At 46.0% G+C, this 17,831-nt stretch overlaps 1 protein-coding gene across 1 annotated transcript in view; it reads right to left on the bottom strand.

The window, feature by feature from the left end:
• The window catches only part of BAIAP2L1 (BAR/IMD domain containing adaptor protein 2 like 1), an 80,060-nt gene that overhangs the window by 11,835 nt on the left and 50,394 nt on the right, over nt 1-17,831 (bottom strand). The window contains exons 4-5 of the mRNA XM_056128511.1: nt 961-1,022; nt 786-857 (exon numbers count right to left, since the gene is read on the bottom strand). Coding sequence (XP_055984486.1) covers nt 786-857; nt 961-1,022 — 134 coding nt within the window. The remainder of the gene's footprint in view (nt 1-785; nt 858-960; nt 1,023-17,831) is intronic.

Raw genomic sequence — 17,831 nt, 5'->3', positions numbered from 1 at the left:
CTGGGAAGCAGCATTTACTACAGCTGACTGGAACCCAATGGCCCTAGGTCAAATTCTAGTCTCATCTTCCATCACCTAAGTGATCTCCGCAATTACCTGATTTCTCTAAAACCCTCTGTTCCACACTGCAAGACCACCCTGAGTCTCAGTTTGACTTTTGTTAGATGCGCACAGAAGGTGTCACCTTCAGGACTCTGAGCACCAAATGACCTCTCTTCTTCCTCTGAAGCACCATGCATTCTTGGGCAGCAGGGTTACTGCACACTATCCCTGCACATCAAGCCACTACTCTAGAGCAGAGAGGCAGGAAGGAAAAAGCCCTTTACGCCAGCCGGAGTCAAGGTGAGGCAGACAGAGGAAACCGTAATAGTGACAATACCAAGCAGGAGAGGTCTTCTGACAACTGCACCTGGGAACCTCAGGGAGTCCCCAACGGTGCCTCCCACTGCCCCATCTCATGCTTATGAAAGCCACGGGTGCACTAACCTTGGTGCAGATCCCACCCACATGCATCTCTTTCAAAAAACTTTCTGAAGCTGTGTGATTCCTGGCAATATTTTCCCTGTGCTTTTAAATAAAGATCCCAAGTGTTAGCAAAAATGATCCCACTTAGCCCAAAGGGACTTTGTTGGTTTTATGTATCTGTGGATTTTGCTGCTGCTGAGTAAATAGTCAAGAAATTTTCTCCCAGGTTCAGCCAACAGGCAAGGGCAGCCTCCGGAAAGTGCAGCTTCATGCCCAGACCCCGTCCTGCATAGCAGGGGGAGCAAAAACCACAGACTTACGTTCATGTATTTGACATCAAGTTCTGTCTTCTTCTCTAGCTCTTGGATAATCTCTTTATGAAATTTTCGGAACTGTTAGAAAATAAAAAAGAAAAGAAGAGAAAAACATTTGTACCTGAGGATATCCATAAAATAAAATCGATCCATCTTGCAAATATAGAAAAAGGTTACATACATTTTCATCCAGGCTCTCATTGAGTTTCTTGTGGGTGCTGGAAATCTCGATAAGAACATGGCCTGTGAAAAAAAAACATGAGGGAGAAAGTCATGGGGTATGTTTTTACAGACATTCACAAAGGATCGTGAAATCATGGAGGGAAGCAGGAGCAGCACTGCCCTGGGTTCTGTCAGCACCAGGCTCTGTCCCTCAGGAACCCAGACTGATGCCCCAAGGCGGGGGCAGACAGGGAATACACAGTTGCAAGCAAATTTATGTTCAACAGAGGGTCTGAAACATATTCATTGTATTGCCTCCTTTCCAGAAAAATCACTCAGTGCCTTCTTTGACCAAATGCCCTCTGGCATTGCACCCAGTAAGCACTGTCCCTAGAGTACTGATGTGGCGCACGCTGGGGAAGACACTCTCCAGTCACCTAAGGACCCCACACCTGCAGTCACACTGTTCTCGCCTCATGCCCTGCGAAAATTCGATTTACCTCAGGTTTGAAATGCTCTTACAAAAGATTACCTTGCTCATTAGAGCAGCTACCTATAGGAACAGATGATTTATTTTTACCTACTACCCAGAGTGATAGATCTATCAAGCATATATGGTGAAGGTGAAGGCCCTCCCGTTGACCGTCGATTTGCTCGAGCGGGCCCAGTAACGTCTCCATTGGAGACTTTTGTTGTTACTGTGTTTGGCATATCGAATACTCTCGGTAGCTTGCCGGGCTCTCCGAGAAAGATTATTTTTCCCTCATCTTTACCTTTATTGTTCTGGAAAATGTCAGGTGCCATGGGAAATGAAGGCAGGCACAGGGCTCTGCCTTACATCTCCTGGATGACACTGATGGTCTGAAACAAGCTCAGGGGAGGAGGGTTTCCAGGACAAGGGAGCTGCCCTGCACGAGAGCAAAAGACCACCTGGTCTGCAAGGCCCATACCCAGGATTGGTGGGCTGGAACATGGAGAACAAGAGCCTCTGCTGGGTCATCCACAGGGGACCACAGTGTCTGAGAGAGACAGAGAGCTCTCCTCCTGCTCAGGGCCAGATGATAGGGAATTCTGGGGGTGAGCAAACAGATAGCAGGACTTGGGAGGGCCAGGGAGAGAACATGGGACACACAATGGCCTCAGCTCCTTCCTCCATTGAACTCAACCGAGCCAGCCCTCCACCCTTGGGTGGCGGAAGTCCCTTCTTCCCCTCATTCAGACCAGAGATTTGATCCTTCCTGAACAGGCCCAACAGTGTATGGTACTGGGTCACCTCCAGTTGGTAGACTGAAGTTATGCCGCGCCCTAATCCCTGCTCTGGGCTGCTGGCCAGCCAGTCACCAGGACTGAGACCAACTCTCCCTGGGTGTCACACCCGTTCCTGATACTGGGGTGCTCTCACCTGAACCAGCCCCTTTCTCACCCTGCTCCCCAGCAGCACAATGCCTGGGGGAGAAGGCAGGTGGAACTGACATAGGAAATCTGACCAGGCAGTCATTTGTTCCACAGATGTGGGGGAGCCTCTAATTTCCCCCCTGATATCCGCAGATATACAGTCAAACCTGCCAGTCAACCTCTTAGGAGTTACCTCTCTCCACAACACTCAAATTCACATCATTATCTTCTCCCAGATCACTTTCTTCTGGGTCTTCTTTCTCTAAGGTGTCCAGAAACAAATACAATCTGCCATCACCCCCAACCCCTGGAGTACCCCAGATATAAACCTACTCCTCAGCGTGAGAGGGAGTGAACAGGGTGGGATAAGACAGTGACTTGTTGGTGAACCCCTTATAATGCTCGAAGATGTACCAGTAAGCCTTAAGCACTGTGGGGTCCCAGTCCCCCAACAGCACTTAAAGGATAAGCTCCTGCCAGGACCGTCCTGTGTGCTCACAGCTCCACCTCGCCCATGTTACATCCTTGACACTGATTTCATTTGCCCATAATGAAATTTTCCTAAAATAACACAAAACAAACTAGACTTCTGCTGAAAGGAAGCCTTCACATGAACAAGAAGAGACATATTATTTCATTGATTGAAATAATCTGAGTTCCTTTCACTTTTGGGGCAGTGCTCCCAGGGCCCTCACACAGGCAAGGCAAATGCTCTACCACAGGGCCAGGTGTGGGGCCTCAGTTCTGCTTAGACCCTATCGGCAGCTGCTGGCTAGAGATGAAAAACAAGCACAACAAAAAGTCATGTTGATTATTGGAAAATCAAGCCCTCTATTCTGGCAAATCAGATTACTAAAAAAAAAGTCTAAAAATAATTCCGCTTCAGTCATTCAGTGAGTCAGGCTAGAGCAAGGCCTTCATATGCTTCTTCATCCATCACGAACTTCTGCAGCCTTACACAACCGAGATCTCTGGGAAGTGCAGTCCACAAGCAGGGGCGGGTGTGCGGGAGGGCACCGCAGGGCAGCACTGCCACCTCACAGCCGCCAGGCGGGCACCAGGTGGAAAGGCGCCGTCAAACAGCCCATTCACGGCGGCCAGGCAGGAGCACCTGACCTGACCCTTGTTTTTCCTGTCCCTCACAGTTCGTGGAATTTAAACGCCGACCTCAGAACAGCAGCCACTGAGTCCATAGTCATAAAAAGGATTAAGAAACATTCTGGCCATGATTATTCAGGCTGCCAGAGTGGATCTGGAAACGGAAAATGAAAACAGTCTTTATGTTCAATCTACAGGAGTTTCTTCTGTCAGCAAGTGCAGCTCCATGTCTGAATGTGGCATCACACGTTTGTTTACTCTTTGCTCTGTGACCCACTTTTCCATAAATCACGATGGGAAGAAAATAAGAAAGGCTGACGAGGTGGAGTCAGGAAAACTGAGCGGAGGCTCTGACAGAGCAGAAGGAAAAGCCCCAAGAACCTTGAGTGGTGCCAGAGCCCCATCACTGCCTGCGCTGCAGACACGGGCCTCTCCCCAGTTTTTGCTACTTTTTCTTTTTGGGTCACACCCAGAGATGCTCAGGGGTTACTCTGGGCTCTACACTCAGGAATTACTTCTGGCAGTGCTTGGGGGACCATATGGGATGCTGGGGATTGAACCTAGGTCGGGTGCGTGCAAGACAAATGCCCTACCAGCTATACTATCATTCCAGTCCTAAGACAGAAAACTGATAATTTCAACTCTGAAAGCAGATCAAGAATATAAAAAAGGGGGGGGGGGAGGCTGGAAAGATAGCATAATGGGTAGAGTGTTTGCCTTGCATGTTGTCAACCTGGGTTCGATTTCCAGTATCCCATATGGTCCCCCAGCACTGCCAGGAGTAATTCCTGAGTGCAGAACCAGGAGTAACCCCTGTGTATCCCTGGGTGTGACCCAAAAAGCAAACAAAACAAAACAATAAGGAATATAAAAAAGCATGGAGAGCATTGTTGGGCCCGAGTACCACTAGGTGTACCCTTTAATAAGATAAAAAAAAAAATGAGGCTGGGAATACCTAACAAATGTTAAGAACTTTCCTTGCATGCAGCTGATCCCGGATCATTCCTCACCTCAGCACTGCCAGGAGTGATCCTGGAGCATAGAGCCAGGAGTAAGCGCTGAGCACCACAGAGTGTGGCCCAAACCACTCCCCGCCCCGCAAAGATTATGGGGCCCAGAATGGCTCAGTGGCAAAGCGTCTGCCTACCAAGTGCAGAGCCGTGAGTTTGAGCCTTGGCACTGCTTAAGAAGCACCAAGCTATCTCCTGGCAGCTCTGCGGTCTGGGATCGCTGGTGCCAAGTCACAACGAGTATGTGTCTGAGCACTGCCATCAAGAAAGGGAATAAAAATTAAACAAAAGGAACCAAATAAAGCCTTACTATATTTCCAAAGACTCAAATCATATGGAGTGTGTTTAACCACAACACAATTAGGCCAGAATTCATAACAAAATGAAACAAATGTAACAGAAAATGTTCGACTGCTAGAAATTAGCCAACAGTCCTGGGTAACGGCACAGGTCAAAAGATGTCATGATGGAAGTGAAAATTATTTTAAAATGAAAGGCCAAAGAAAATACAGCATCTAAAACATGCAAGAGGCTAAAGTTGTGGCTGGTTTAGACATAACATAGATTGAGATAAACCAGAGAGGGTCCTAAACTTATTTGGCCTAGTATCTCCTTTTCAAAAAGTGAAACATATTTACTGCCCCTCCTTGAGATCTACTCTTTTAAAGGGAACAAACAGGGGCTGGAGAGATAGCACAGTGGGTAGGGCGTTTGCCTTGCATGCGGCCGACCCGGGTTCGATTCCCAGCTTCCCATATAGTCCCCTGAACACCGCCAGGAATAACTCCTGAGTGCAGAGCCAGTAGTAACCCCTGTGTATCGCCGGGTATGACCCAAAAATCAAAGAAAAAAAAAGGAAACAAACAGAAAATGCCCCAATTGAACCCAAGCCTCCGTGGATGGGGTCAGTATCACCCACTTTGGAAAACATTGTACTAAATGAAAGAAGTCAGACTAAAAAAGCCTCATGCTTTTTTATAAGTGGAACCCCATGATTCTATTTATAAAACATTCTGGAAAAGACAGAAATGACAGTTCTGACTGACAAATCTCCCTCCTCTATGACCCTCCTCAATACCTACGTGTCCTCCCAGAAGAATGAGTCTATGGGGTCTGCAACAGACATGATCAAGAATATTCTCAGTGGTTTTATTCATCCTAGAAACAACCCAAACATCTATTAACATTAGAACAGATAAATTGGCAAACTTACACGGTGGAGCAGGTCAACCCCAAATCTGTGCGCAATGCCCTACTAATCTGGCTGACCAAGTGACAGTATAGCGGGGAGGATGCTTGCTGTGTATACAACTGACCCGGGTCCATTCCTGGCACTCCTGCCAGGAGGAGTGGGGGTGGGAGTGCTGTGGCAGCCATTCAGAAGCCAGCTGGTATGTCAGTTTTGAGCACAGGGTGTGCTAGCCCAGGACAGAAAGAGCTTTACTGAAGCCTTATCTGATCTGGGGAAGGTCAGTCAGTTCATTCCAGTACCTCTAGCTTTCCTGATTCAACAAAAGGGGAAAGGGGCCCGGCAGTACAGTGGATAGGGTGCTTGCCTTGCACGAGGGCGACCCAGATTTGGTCCCTGGCACCCCATATGCCCTCCAAACACTGCCAGGAGTGATCCCTGAGCTCAGAGTCAGTTGGGAGTAAGCCCCGAGACCAACAAAAGGAAAAATCAGAAAGAGGGGAAATGGCATTGGCTCAAAGGACCTTAAAGAGCCTTGGTTTGATCCCTGGGACTTCATGGTCCCCAAAGTGCCCTAGGAGTGGCCCCTGGGCACCTTTGCTGGGAGCTGTGACTCAGGCACTGCCAGGTATGCCCCTGTCCCCCTCCAAGAAGCAATGGACAAGTACAAGGATAGAAGTAGTCACAGATATGGCAATATTAGCCTAACCCTGCCACTCACCCCTTTGATTGTGAATGTTCTAAATGCACAGATTAAAACTTAACGAGATGGGGCTGGAGCCATAACACAGTGGGTAGGGTGTTTGCCTTGCATGCGGCTGACCTGGGTTTGATTCTCAGCATCCCATATGGTCCCCGAGCACCACCAGGAGTAATTCCTGAGTGCAAAAGCCAGGAGTAACCCCTGAGCATTGCTGGGTGTGACCCAAAAAACAAACAAACAAACAAACAAACACAAAACTTAACAAGAGATTACCTGAAAAGAAGGTAGAGGCAGAGACAGGGCAGGAGAATAAACAAGTAAAGGTTTGAGTCGCTGCTGCTCTGATCTTTCGCTCGCTCTCCACATATTTGTTACAGAAATTCCTATAGGAAAAACAACTGGTTGAACCTGAAGGCCAGGTTCCTAACTTGTCCTTCCCTTCTTTCCCCTCTACTTAAACAGCTGCTTTCAGATGGAAAGAGGCTGCCCTGACACAGAACTGACCCGATTGCATTTGCAGTGTGACCCTTAGGGCACATGACCGTGTGACCTAGAACCCAGCAGAGCAAGGCCTGAGGGGGCAGGTGCCGGATGACCAGTTTCCACCCTCTGAGCCTCCAGGAGCAAATTCCTGGCAGCTTTTGTTTCCTATCACACCAAGAAGGGTTAGTAACACCCAGATCTAGTAGTCTCAATTTTCAGCCCAAAACAAGATGCTTATTTTTTTTTTTTTAAAAAGGACATTTTTGTTTACAAAATATTCACTTTGCCAAGTAAAAAGCTACAGTATCTGACTGTGAGCTCAGGGCAGAGCATTGGCAGCCTGGAGTCAGGATTAAGTGCCCCGAGAAAGAACATGTGCCCACATACCAGATCGTGCCAGGCTACTTCCAGCACCTTTATTTCTGGTGAAAAGTGAGGAGGTAACAGAGAGATGATGGAGAAAGGCAGAGGTCAGTGTATTACACATACTTTGGAAGTTTAGCAATGAAAAGTGAAAAAAGCGGGCGACCAGATGGCCAGAGATGACAACATTAAATGCTTTTTTAAAAAAGAGAATAATTTAAGTCTTGAAGCATTAAAGCCGTTCGTTATTAAACCTACAAGCCTGACATTCTACATAAATACTACAGGACAAGAGAGAGCTCAATGGCCTTCGCTCACACTTTGCATACACAAAGACAGGTTTTGATCCCCACAGTCCCATGAACTCCACTGGGAACAATTCCTGTGCACAGAATCAGGAATAGCTCCCGATCACTGCTGGGGTGGCTCATAAACCAAACCAGAAAATAGTACACACACACATTACTGTTATTCTTGAAACAGGCTTTAAATCACAATGGGAATTGTCATTATATAAAAAATTCTGTATTTTTTGGGGGAAGGGACCACACCTAGTGATGTTCTGGGGTTACTCCTGGTTCTTTACTCAGGAATCACTCCTGGTGGTGCTTGGGGGATGCTGAGGACTGAACATGTGTCAACCACATGCAGACAAGCATCCTACCTGCTGTACTATCACTCTAGCTCCCATACTGGATATTTGAAATCAAGGTTTTACAAGTGAGGTAAAAAGTAAATGTAAGCTGAGAACAATCAAATCCAGTCTTTCATTTCTTAGTCAGAGCTTCCGCTCTGAAAACTGTAACCAAATGATAAGTCAAGAAATGAGAAGATTTAGGAAGCAAACTAAATTTTTATTACCCACTTCATTTTTTATTAGAAATTAAACTAAAATTAGTCTACCTGCTATATATTCAGTCAAGCTAAACAAAACACAAGGTTTCTAATGACAAAAGAATACCTACCAAGTGGATTTTATTTTTTTTTCTTTTTGGTTCACACCCAGCAATGCTCAGGGGTTACTCCTGGCTTTGCACTCAGGAATCACTCCTGGCAGTGCTCGGGGGACCATATGGGATGCTGGGAATTAAACCTGGGTCGGCCGCGTGCAAGGCAAACGCCCTACCCACTGTGCTATTGCTCCAGCCCCCCAAGTGGATTTTAATGTACTACTTATTTTAGCTAAAAGGACAAGGTCAATTTATTAAAGAATCTCATTTACTATCACACAAATAATTTATCAATTTTGAATCCACATACATATTATACGGAATTGTTTTCTTTACATCTAACTGTAAAATACAGCATTAAAATATGAAAAGTTTTCTACAGTTATTATACTAAGTGAAGTAAGTAAACATTAATTATTCATCTTCCTTTTTCAGTGATTAAAAGATTAAGGTTAAATACAACCATTTTGACGCTAACAAAAGCAAGCAGGTGCATTATCAATAGTGACTGAGGCTGGCAGCTACTTAACCAATTAACTGAAGCATCTTTGTTTAAGAAATTTGAAAGTTCTTTAAAAATATGAAATATGAATACAGAAGTGAGGTTTTCAGTGAGTGCAAAAAGCGGGAGAGAAGGGCCTCAGAGACTTTTCAGTTTAGTATTATTGGAGTATTATTATTATTATTATTCAGTTTAGTATTATTAATTTTTTCAGTCAGGTTTTTTCAGAAGATCTAGCTTATTTTGTTTGTTCTGAAACCACACTTCTCTTGAACAAGCTAAAAACACAGACTAAAAACTAGTGCTAAAAACTAGCTGCTAAAACCTAGTGGCCAGAGGGCTGAGTGGGATCCCAGAAGCAGGAACTCGAGGTTGGACAGGTCACCTCCAAGCATTTCAGCTGTGTCTGGATGGCACAGGAAATCCAAACCTCTCTGGGACCCCCGGGAACCACGTTCCCCCACACTTGTAATAGCCCAAACACAGAAGCCTTAATTTTGAACCAAATAGGTGGACCAACAGCTGGCTGCTTGATGCAGTTGACTTTTCTAAACAAACCAAAAAAGGTTCGGTAAAGAAACACGGTTGGCATAAAGAGATGATTGTCCCTTACAAATGCAGGTAACATTCACATGCCTGCAGAAGAGCTTCCTGGAATAGGGGTGTGGAAGAAAGGGCAGCCTCCCTCCCTTCCCCTGTGTGGGCCCCAGAGGCTGAGCCGAGGCCTCCCCCACACCCCTTTCTGCCCTGCAAGCATGGTGAGAAGCACAAGTAAACAGCCCCTTACAGGACCTGGTGAGGATCAAATGAGAAAACGGAAGTGAAGCAAATGACACGCTGTGATCCTCAATAATTATTGGTTTCTGACTGAGGGAAGCCACGGGGCACTGAGTGTTAAGTATCAGCGTTGTTGAGCAAGTCAAACGGGGCCTGCCTTGTTCACAGGGATATAGAGCTACACGTTCACACAATCAGCTCTGGGGTCACATTTCTGCTTGGTCTGATGGGCATCTCCCCCAGCTACACATCATGGATTTCTCCACACCTGACCATACATGCACAGAAAACCCTGTCACCTCTTGCCTCAGGCCTCGCGCAAGCCATGGGCTTCCTCACCTGGTCAGCCACAAGAGCCTCCCCACATGGCCCAACTCAGTTGTCTACCAGGAAGAATCTTTCCAAGAAGTAAGAGCACATTGCTGCTGAAGTCAAACCCAGAGGCGTTATCCCCCACCCCGCTGCCTGACCCCAGGTTCCAGGTTCCAGGCAACACTGGCAGAGGTGAGGGTGATCTGGCTAGGTCACCTGCCGCCCCACAATCACCAGGGTGGATCCTGCTGTGCCATAGACATGGAGCCCCACCAGAAGCAATCCCTGAGCACAGAGCTAGGAGGAAGTCCCAAGCACTGCTGGGTGTACCTCCCCCCCGCCCTTTTCAAAAAAAGAAGACTGATGAATATTTAATCACACATACTAGCTCTGCAGGGGAGGGTCTGAGGGACAGCAGTGGAGGGGCAGACACGGCACGTCACTGGGTGGGAAAGCCGTGGAGATGTAACTGCAGAGCTATGAAACGGTATGCCATGCAGTTTTGTAAACCAACATTTCCTCAATGAAAAACTTGCATGAAAACGAAGATAAAAGCGAGCTTAGTATGTTACACATTGCTCTGGTTTCAAAAACAGAAGCATAGCTCTGTTATAAATACTTGAGTCACACATTTATCATATTTCGGCACTCAGGAGTTACAGGAGCAGACTGATTCTGGACTCTGAGAGCGCGGATCTCAGTCTGCCATTTAATTTGCCTCTTTAGTCACCTGAGAACTTCCTTATCTTTGAACCTCTGCTTCTAATATATTAGTCAGCTTTTAATAAGGCAAAACCTTTTAGTCCTAATATTTATTTCAGTTTAAAATGAGCCGTACCCAGGCAGGGTTGGTGGCCGAGCACGTGTAGTGACAGGGTGTCAGACTTCCTTTGAAACTCCCATGTTCCTCTCAGGAATCTGAAATCCTAGGCAAGCAGAAATACCCACTGTCCCTCCAGCAGGGATCAGGACAGCATTCCCTGGTTCACTTTTGCTCCACCTCTTCTGCCCCGGGCTGGGGTGAGTGCCCCTTTCTGTGAAATCCTGGGGTCTCCGTTCCTTTGCTGGGCACTGACCCCTGTCAGAGAGAAATCTGCATCTCTTCTCATTCTGCTCTCACTCGGTTGCAGGCACCTTGAAGGAAAGCCCAGCCTTGTTCATGCAGTAAACAGGAGCAAGGGTTCCAGAAACCCTATTCTGGGGATGGACGAGCCCAGGAATTTGTGGGTTCCCAGACTTTTCTCTTCTTACCCGAGAGTGGAACTACTTCCCACATCTCCGCCTCTCCCAAAGTGCCCTCCATGGCACTTCTGGAAATGCCCCACAGCAGACATTGCAGGGACCCTCAGGATTTGGCCTTGAAGTCCTTGAAACACTCTTGTGGGTTTCACAGGACTTGTCCCAAGGCTATTTTCTGTGCTTACCCGGCCTGGCCCACTGCATCCTTCCAAGGCATGGAAAGAACACTCGGGCCAGCTGATTTCCTCTCTCACAGGCTGGTTCACCTAGTTTTGACAAATTCCTCTCACCGTCTGCTTCCTGCATGGAAACCTTTTGCGTCGAGTTCTCTTTAAGAAACGCAAAGGTACAGATTCCACAGTAAACTCAGGATCTTAACAGGGTGAAACTGAGAGGCCCAGAAGCCGAAGCTCCAGCCATCTGTGGCAATCCTCGGCTCTCCAGGCAACCAACAAGCTAGAATTTAACCCCCAGCCTCCCTCCTTGCCACCTGCATGTATGTGGAGGATGCTTCCATTTTCTTCTCCATGAAATGGGGATGATACATCCTACCTCAGAGGACTGTCTTGAGCACTGAATGAGCCTCCTGCATTCATCATTCCACTAATGCCAACCAGTGCTTTTAAAGCATGACTTGCTGTGAATCAGAGCGTGTCACCACTTCCTGGGGTTAGAGGGAGGTCAGGAGGTGGCACTGTGGGGCAGGCACACAAACTGTCTCCGAGATTTCTCATCACCAGGAACCTACTTCAGGTTTTCAGATTTCTCCTCTTAGATAAAGTTTTGAAAACAAGGTCGCAAGAAGATGCTAAGACATGGCTGCTGGGCTATCCTTTTCAAGAGGGCCAGCAAGTTGCTAAAATAACTGTTAATTCTACAGGCTTAGGTCAGGGTGTGAGCCAGAGCACAGCGGGTAAGGCACTGTCCTCGAAACCTGCTGACCTACACTTAAAATCTCCCGCACCACATATGGCCCCCCAGCATGGCAAGAGCTCACTTCTGAGCACAGAGAATGGAAGAGTCACTGGGCAACAACAGATGTGGCTCACAAACAAAAAACAAAGGGTGTGTACAACCATCCTCTCAATTGTCACCTACTGCTCTGTTCTTAGCAGTAATGAATTAGGATATCCATTCAGAGAATTTCTCTTAGTGACATACTTGGTGATATTTTTGTCAGTTTTTTTTTTTTAAAAAGGGGGGGAGGTGGGTGTTGCGAAGATAATGGATAAGGCATTATTTGTCTTGCATGTGGCTGACCCTGGTTTGATCCCCGACTCCACATATGGTCTCCTGTGTACCACCTGGAGTGACCCCTGGGTGCAGAGCCAGGAGTAAGCCCTGAGCGTTGCTGATGGGAACCTAAAACAAACAAAAATCTAAAAAATTGAAAATAGAAACCACACTCAGCAATGACCCCTGGGGGCAGGTCCCTGGGATCACTCCTGCAATGTTCAGCTAGGAGATGTGGGCCTTAAGGTTCAGAGTTCAGGCCCTGCCATGTGGTGCTCTGGACCCAACCTGGGTCTTGCACCTCTCTAAGCCCTCTCCGCTAGTGTTCTTTGCTTTACTGTTCTTCGCATGTCTGGGGGCCACACCTGGCAGGGCTATGGTAGGTCACGTTTCACGAGGATTTACCCATAATGACATATCACATCTCGTATGAATATTCCCACCATTGCCATCACTTTCCAACACACGCCCGTGGCCTGAAAAGTTCCTCGCCCTAAGCAACCATTCCTAATTCCCCCCCCCCCCCATCTCATCCCCACCAAATCTGCTTTCGCTTTCTCAGAAATTTCTTGTAAGTGGAACCATAAAACGTGGTTTTATGTCTTTTTTGTCTGTTCTCTTTCCATTAGTATATAGTTAGGGTTCATCCATGTAATAGCATGTATTTTTTGTCAGGATGGTTTTATTTGTTGGGTCACACCCAATAGGAATGCTCAGGTGGCTCTGTGCTCAGGGTCATACCAGGAAGTGTTCAGGGAACCCAGCAATGCTGTGGATCAAACCTAAGCCTCCAGCATGCAGAGCACACTTAGCCCTTAAGCTCTCTCCAGCCCCATCAGTATTTCTTTTGAAGATGAAATAATAGTCTATTGTATGAACAAACATTTGTTTATTCATTCAACAGCTGCAGGATATGTGTGCTATCTCCCCACTTTGGCTATTATGAGCAGTGCTACTATGAACTTCCATCTACAAGATTTGGAGTGTGTACACATTTCATTTCTCCCTCCCTTTGGTTGTTGTTTTAGGCCATACCTGGTGGTGGCAATGCTGAGGATTTACTCCTCGCTCTGCACTCAGGGGGCACTCCAGGCTCAGTGGACCATATGGGGTGCCAGGATCAAACTGGGGTTGGCTGCATGTAAGGCAAGTGCCCTGTGTGTTGTACTATCTCTCCAGCCCCCTCTCTCTCTTCAGTTGATGCACTGTGGTTTTCAGTTATTCACAGTTGAGTTTCAGACCAAGTCTCATTTCTCTTGAGTGGTCACCTAAGGCATGCAGTGTCTGGGAACACTATCCTTACATTTCTAGGAACCAGCATACTGTCTTCCACCACAGATGCTCCATTTTATATTGCCACCAGCCATTACAGGGGTTTCTCCACATCTCTGGCAACTCCTAATATTGCCTATCTTTAATTACAGTCACTCTCTTGGCTACGAAGTGGCATCTCATTGTGGTTATGACTTGCATTTCCCTGATGGTTAATAATGCTGACTATTTTTTCATGCTTTGTTGGCATCTTGACTTTTAATGATTTTGATACATCATTCAGAATAGGGAAAAGAAAAAATATTGATGAAATACATTTACTCCCAAATCACAAATCATCCTGTTAATCGTCAATTGCCTCGAGCAGGCCCCAGTAACATCTCCTTCATCCTAGCCCTGAGATTATATTCAAGGCTCTTTAGGAGAATGAGACCCATCACTGTTACTAGTATTTGGCATATTGGGTACGCCACAGGGAGTTTGCCAGACTCTGCCGTGTGGGCAGGCTACATTACTCCCAAATGGTTGGAGATTAAAAAAAAAAATAAAGCTTCCAGGATCTCACTTGTTTTTTTTTTCTTTTTTTTTGGGGGGTCACAGCTGGCGATGCACAGGGCTTACTCCTGGCTTTGCACTCAGGAATTACTCCTAGCAGTGCTCAGGGGACCATATGGGATGCTGGGAATCAAACCTGGGTCGGCTGTATGCAAGGCAAACGCCCTACCCGCTGTACTATCATATCACTCCAGCCCCCCAGGATCTCACTTGTACTAATAAGATGTCTACCTTCTTAATCAGTGGCAAGTCGGCACTTTCCTCAAGTTCCTTTGAACATGTGTGTGCAGGGGTGAGAAGGAGTGAACCACATCTGTTTTTGCTGTGGCCTCTCCCCTTTCCGTAGCTCTCCTCCATCTTCCACCTATCTCTGGCCATATCCCTTTGCTGTTCCTGACCAGAAACACTCTAAAATCCCTCCTCTATTTTTTGTTCCAATGGGGTATAATGTTGGACTTAAACTTTCAGGTCTACCACGGTGCCAGAGATAGTGAGCGATCTGCAGGCGTTTGTAAGAGGTGTGAGTGGCTCTCGTGAATGGTCCCAGCCATTGCTGTGGTTAGGGCTGAGAGTCTAAGAACTGGCACCGGCACCCCCACAGCTTGACTGGAGAGCACTCTGGAAAGGTTCTTCATGGACACGACCACCTTGGGTGACTGGGAAAACTAGGTCCAAACAACATACGTGGCATACCCTTCCGTCAAAGATCTTAGAGATCAGGCAAATGTAACATAGCACAGGGGGAAAATGGGCAATGCTGTTCCAGATTCCCATTAAGGATGTATCCATCAAGCAATCAGGAAACAGTAAATGTTAAACTGACTAATCTTCATTTAATGACATGGCTTTTCATCTGTAGTTTTTACTAATTATAGTATTTCATTTACATATATACTTCAAAGCTGAGCAAGAAAGGCTTTTCTCAATTTCCTTGGGTTCATGGGCCACACCTAGCACTGGTGCTGGGTGTCACTCAGGGTGGTACTTTGGAGATCCTTGGTACCAGGGATCAAACTGGGATCAGCTACATGCAAGGATAGTGCCTTAACTCTTATACCGTCTCTCTGGCCTAGAAATGTTTTCTTATAACAAACTTCTATAAAAGGCAAAAATCATCATATAAAATTTCCTCTGAGAGCTGGAGCGATAGCACAGCGGGTAGGGCATTTGCCTTGCACGCGGCCGATCTGGGTTTGATTCTCAGCATCCCATATGGTTCCCTGAGCACCGCCAGGAGTGATTCCTGAGTGCAAAGCCAGGAGTAACCCTGAGCATCGCCGGGTGTGACCCAAAAAGCAAAAAAAAAAAAAAAAAAAAAAAAAAAGTTCTAGTACTTTATATATACTGTCCTGATACTAATAGCCTTAAATGATATGCAAACTTGTATATAAGCACTCTATGGACTTTGAAAGTTACAGAGACTAGAAATCATGACAATCTTTCTCTATAATTATATAGATAAGATCTTTCTAACTCACCAAGAAACAAAGATATGGTGAAAGGACAACTGTCAATGAAAGTGAAATGACAAAAGTCACTTGCAAAGACTGAAGGCATGCATGATATATACAATTCAGGTGAAAACTATCTTCTCCTTACTCCCAAACTAAAATTAAATGGAAAAGAATTGGAGTATGTTATGTTAAATCAGTTTTAGACTCTATGATGGATCACCATTTAACACAAAATTATCTGCTATAATAGTATAGCGGAGGTATAACAGGCAGGATAAATTAAACAAAACACATCTTTTGACATTAAGAAAATCAAATCAGTGTTAGTGACTATAGGATAACACTGTTTTGTCCTTCCTCAGGTAGCTTAGGTTAATATTATGCTTTGTAACTTGGGAGTTGATTGACTCCAAATAATATTTACTCCTGGGCATCTGCTTTCTTGACTCAGTTGCCCTTAGTTCCTAGCACCCAAAAAGCAGGGTCCCGACGAGGGACTGAATGGACCCAGGGCAAGCTGTGAGCTACCCTGGCATTGAAATGGGCCAGGCCAAAGCGCCACGATACTCAACTATAAGTTGAGGGCATGATTATAGACAAATGCTGTCATGATCCAAAAGTAAGTAACGAGGAGACTAGGACCCTGCTGGGGCTAGGAAGACTAACCTGGCCTGAGGACTACGGAATGTATAATGAGATGTTTATATCTCTTACTGTGCTCACACAGAATGACATTGCTAGAAATATTAGAAGTAGATTACAACGATTTAAGTAGACTACTAACTGAGGGAAGAACACACTTTTGTTGAGATCCCACCCTTGAGCGGATCTCCTAGTAATCTGGAGTAATCTCTTTAGATGAGATTTTATCCTTGAGTTAATCTCCTGGAGGAGTGGTCTTACTTCTCTTTGTTGATTTGTTAATGTTCAACCCACCTTTGTGTCACCACCTTATGTGATTGCTATATAAACTAAGACTCTAGACCTAGGCGAGGGAGATTCAGAGTCAGAGTGAGAGGGGCTCAAGCTTGAGAGAGAGAACAGCCGTTCTGATCCAGGCCACACACAGGGCTCAAGAGCACCGAACGCGGGCGATGAGAAAGAGCTGTCCAGAGAGCCCGCGAACACACAATCTTCAGCGTGCTAAGATTTTACAAGTGACCACAGAGCTGGCAGAAGATCGGGGGTGATATTAACAAGCCACTCACCAGCTGCATGACCTGAGGAAGATGCTCTCTGAAACCCAGTTTCTTCATTTTCAAAAGCAAATAACAGAATGTAATTCAGAGAGAGGGCTGTCAAGAGAGTACAGGAGCAATAGTACAGCAGGTAGGGCATTGCCTTGCATGAGGCCGACCAGAGTTTGATCTCAGGCACCTCAAATAGTACCCCCGAACATTGCCAGGAGTGATTCCTGAGTGTAGAGTCAAGAGTAAGTCCTGAGCACAGCCAGGTCTGGCTCAAAAACAAAGAGAAAGAGAAAGAGAGAGAGAGAGAGAGAGAGAGAGAGAGAGAGAGAGAGAGAGAAAGAGAGAGACAGAGACAGAGACAGAGACGAGGAGTTAGTATTTGTCAGGTGCTTAGAACAATGACTGGCATTTAGTACTATTAAATCAATAAATAAATCCTCCTTTCTTTCTTTTCTATTTTTATGGGGAGGATTTAAATCCCTTCAAAGTGAGCCTGACCTCCATATGAAAACTAAGTGATTTTGGTCATAATAGCTTCTTTGGTTCACCTGAGCTCTCACTGACTCTGGTGTGAATTTTTATATTTTATCTAGACCCTAGGAAAATACTTATAATATTTTTGTTTAACTATTTATTTTAAAATATTTCAAGTGCTTTTTGTTTTTATTTTTAAGACTTAAGACTTCTAGGCTCAATCCTAAATGTTAAAAAGAAAATGACAGGGGGCTGCAGAGATAGTACTATGTGCAGGATGCTTGCCTTGAATGCAGCTGACCCAGGTTTGATCCTTGGCACCCTGTATGGTCCCTTGAGCTCTTCCAGGAGTAATTTTATTTTTATACTGAGCTCAGAGCCAGGAGTAGGCCCCAAGTATGGCAAGATGTGGCCCCAAAACCAAAGAAAGAAGGGGAAAAAAAGGAGAAAAACTACAGGGGTCAGGAAACAGTGCAACAATTTGGGGCCCACATGTGTCCAACCTGGGTTCTCCCAGAACCACATGGACTTCTGAGTACTTCCAGGTGCTACCCTAGAGGCCTCAAAGCACAGCTGGGGCATCCACATGTCTCTGGCACCATGTTGGTTCAAGCATCATTGCATCCCTGGGCCCTTGCATTGCACCAATTTGGCGGATTGAAAATTAACAATGGCTTTCGTGAGCTCTAGC

Source organism: Sorex fumeus, unplaced genomic scaffold (genome assembly GCF_029834395.1).
Source record: "Sorex fumeus unplaced genomic scaffold, SorFum_2.1 ptg000064l, whole genome shotgun sequence".
Taxonomy (NCBI): domain Eukaryota; kingdom Metazoa; phylum Chordata; class Mammalia; order Eulipotyphla; family Soricidae; genus Sorex; species Sorex fumeus.
This window is presented reverse-complemented; position numbering and strand designations above follow the sequence as displayed.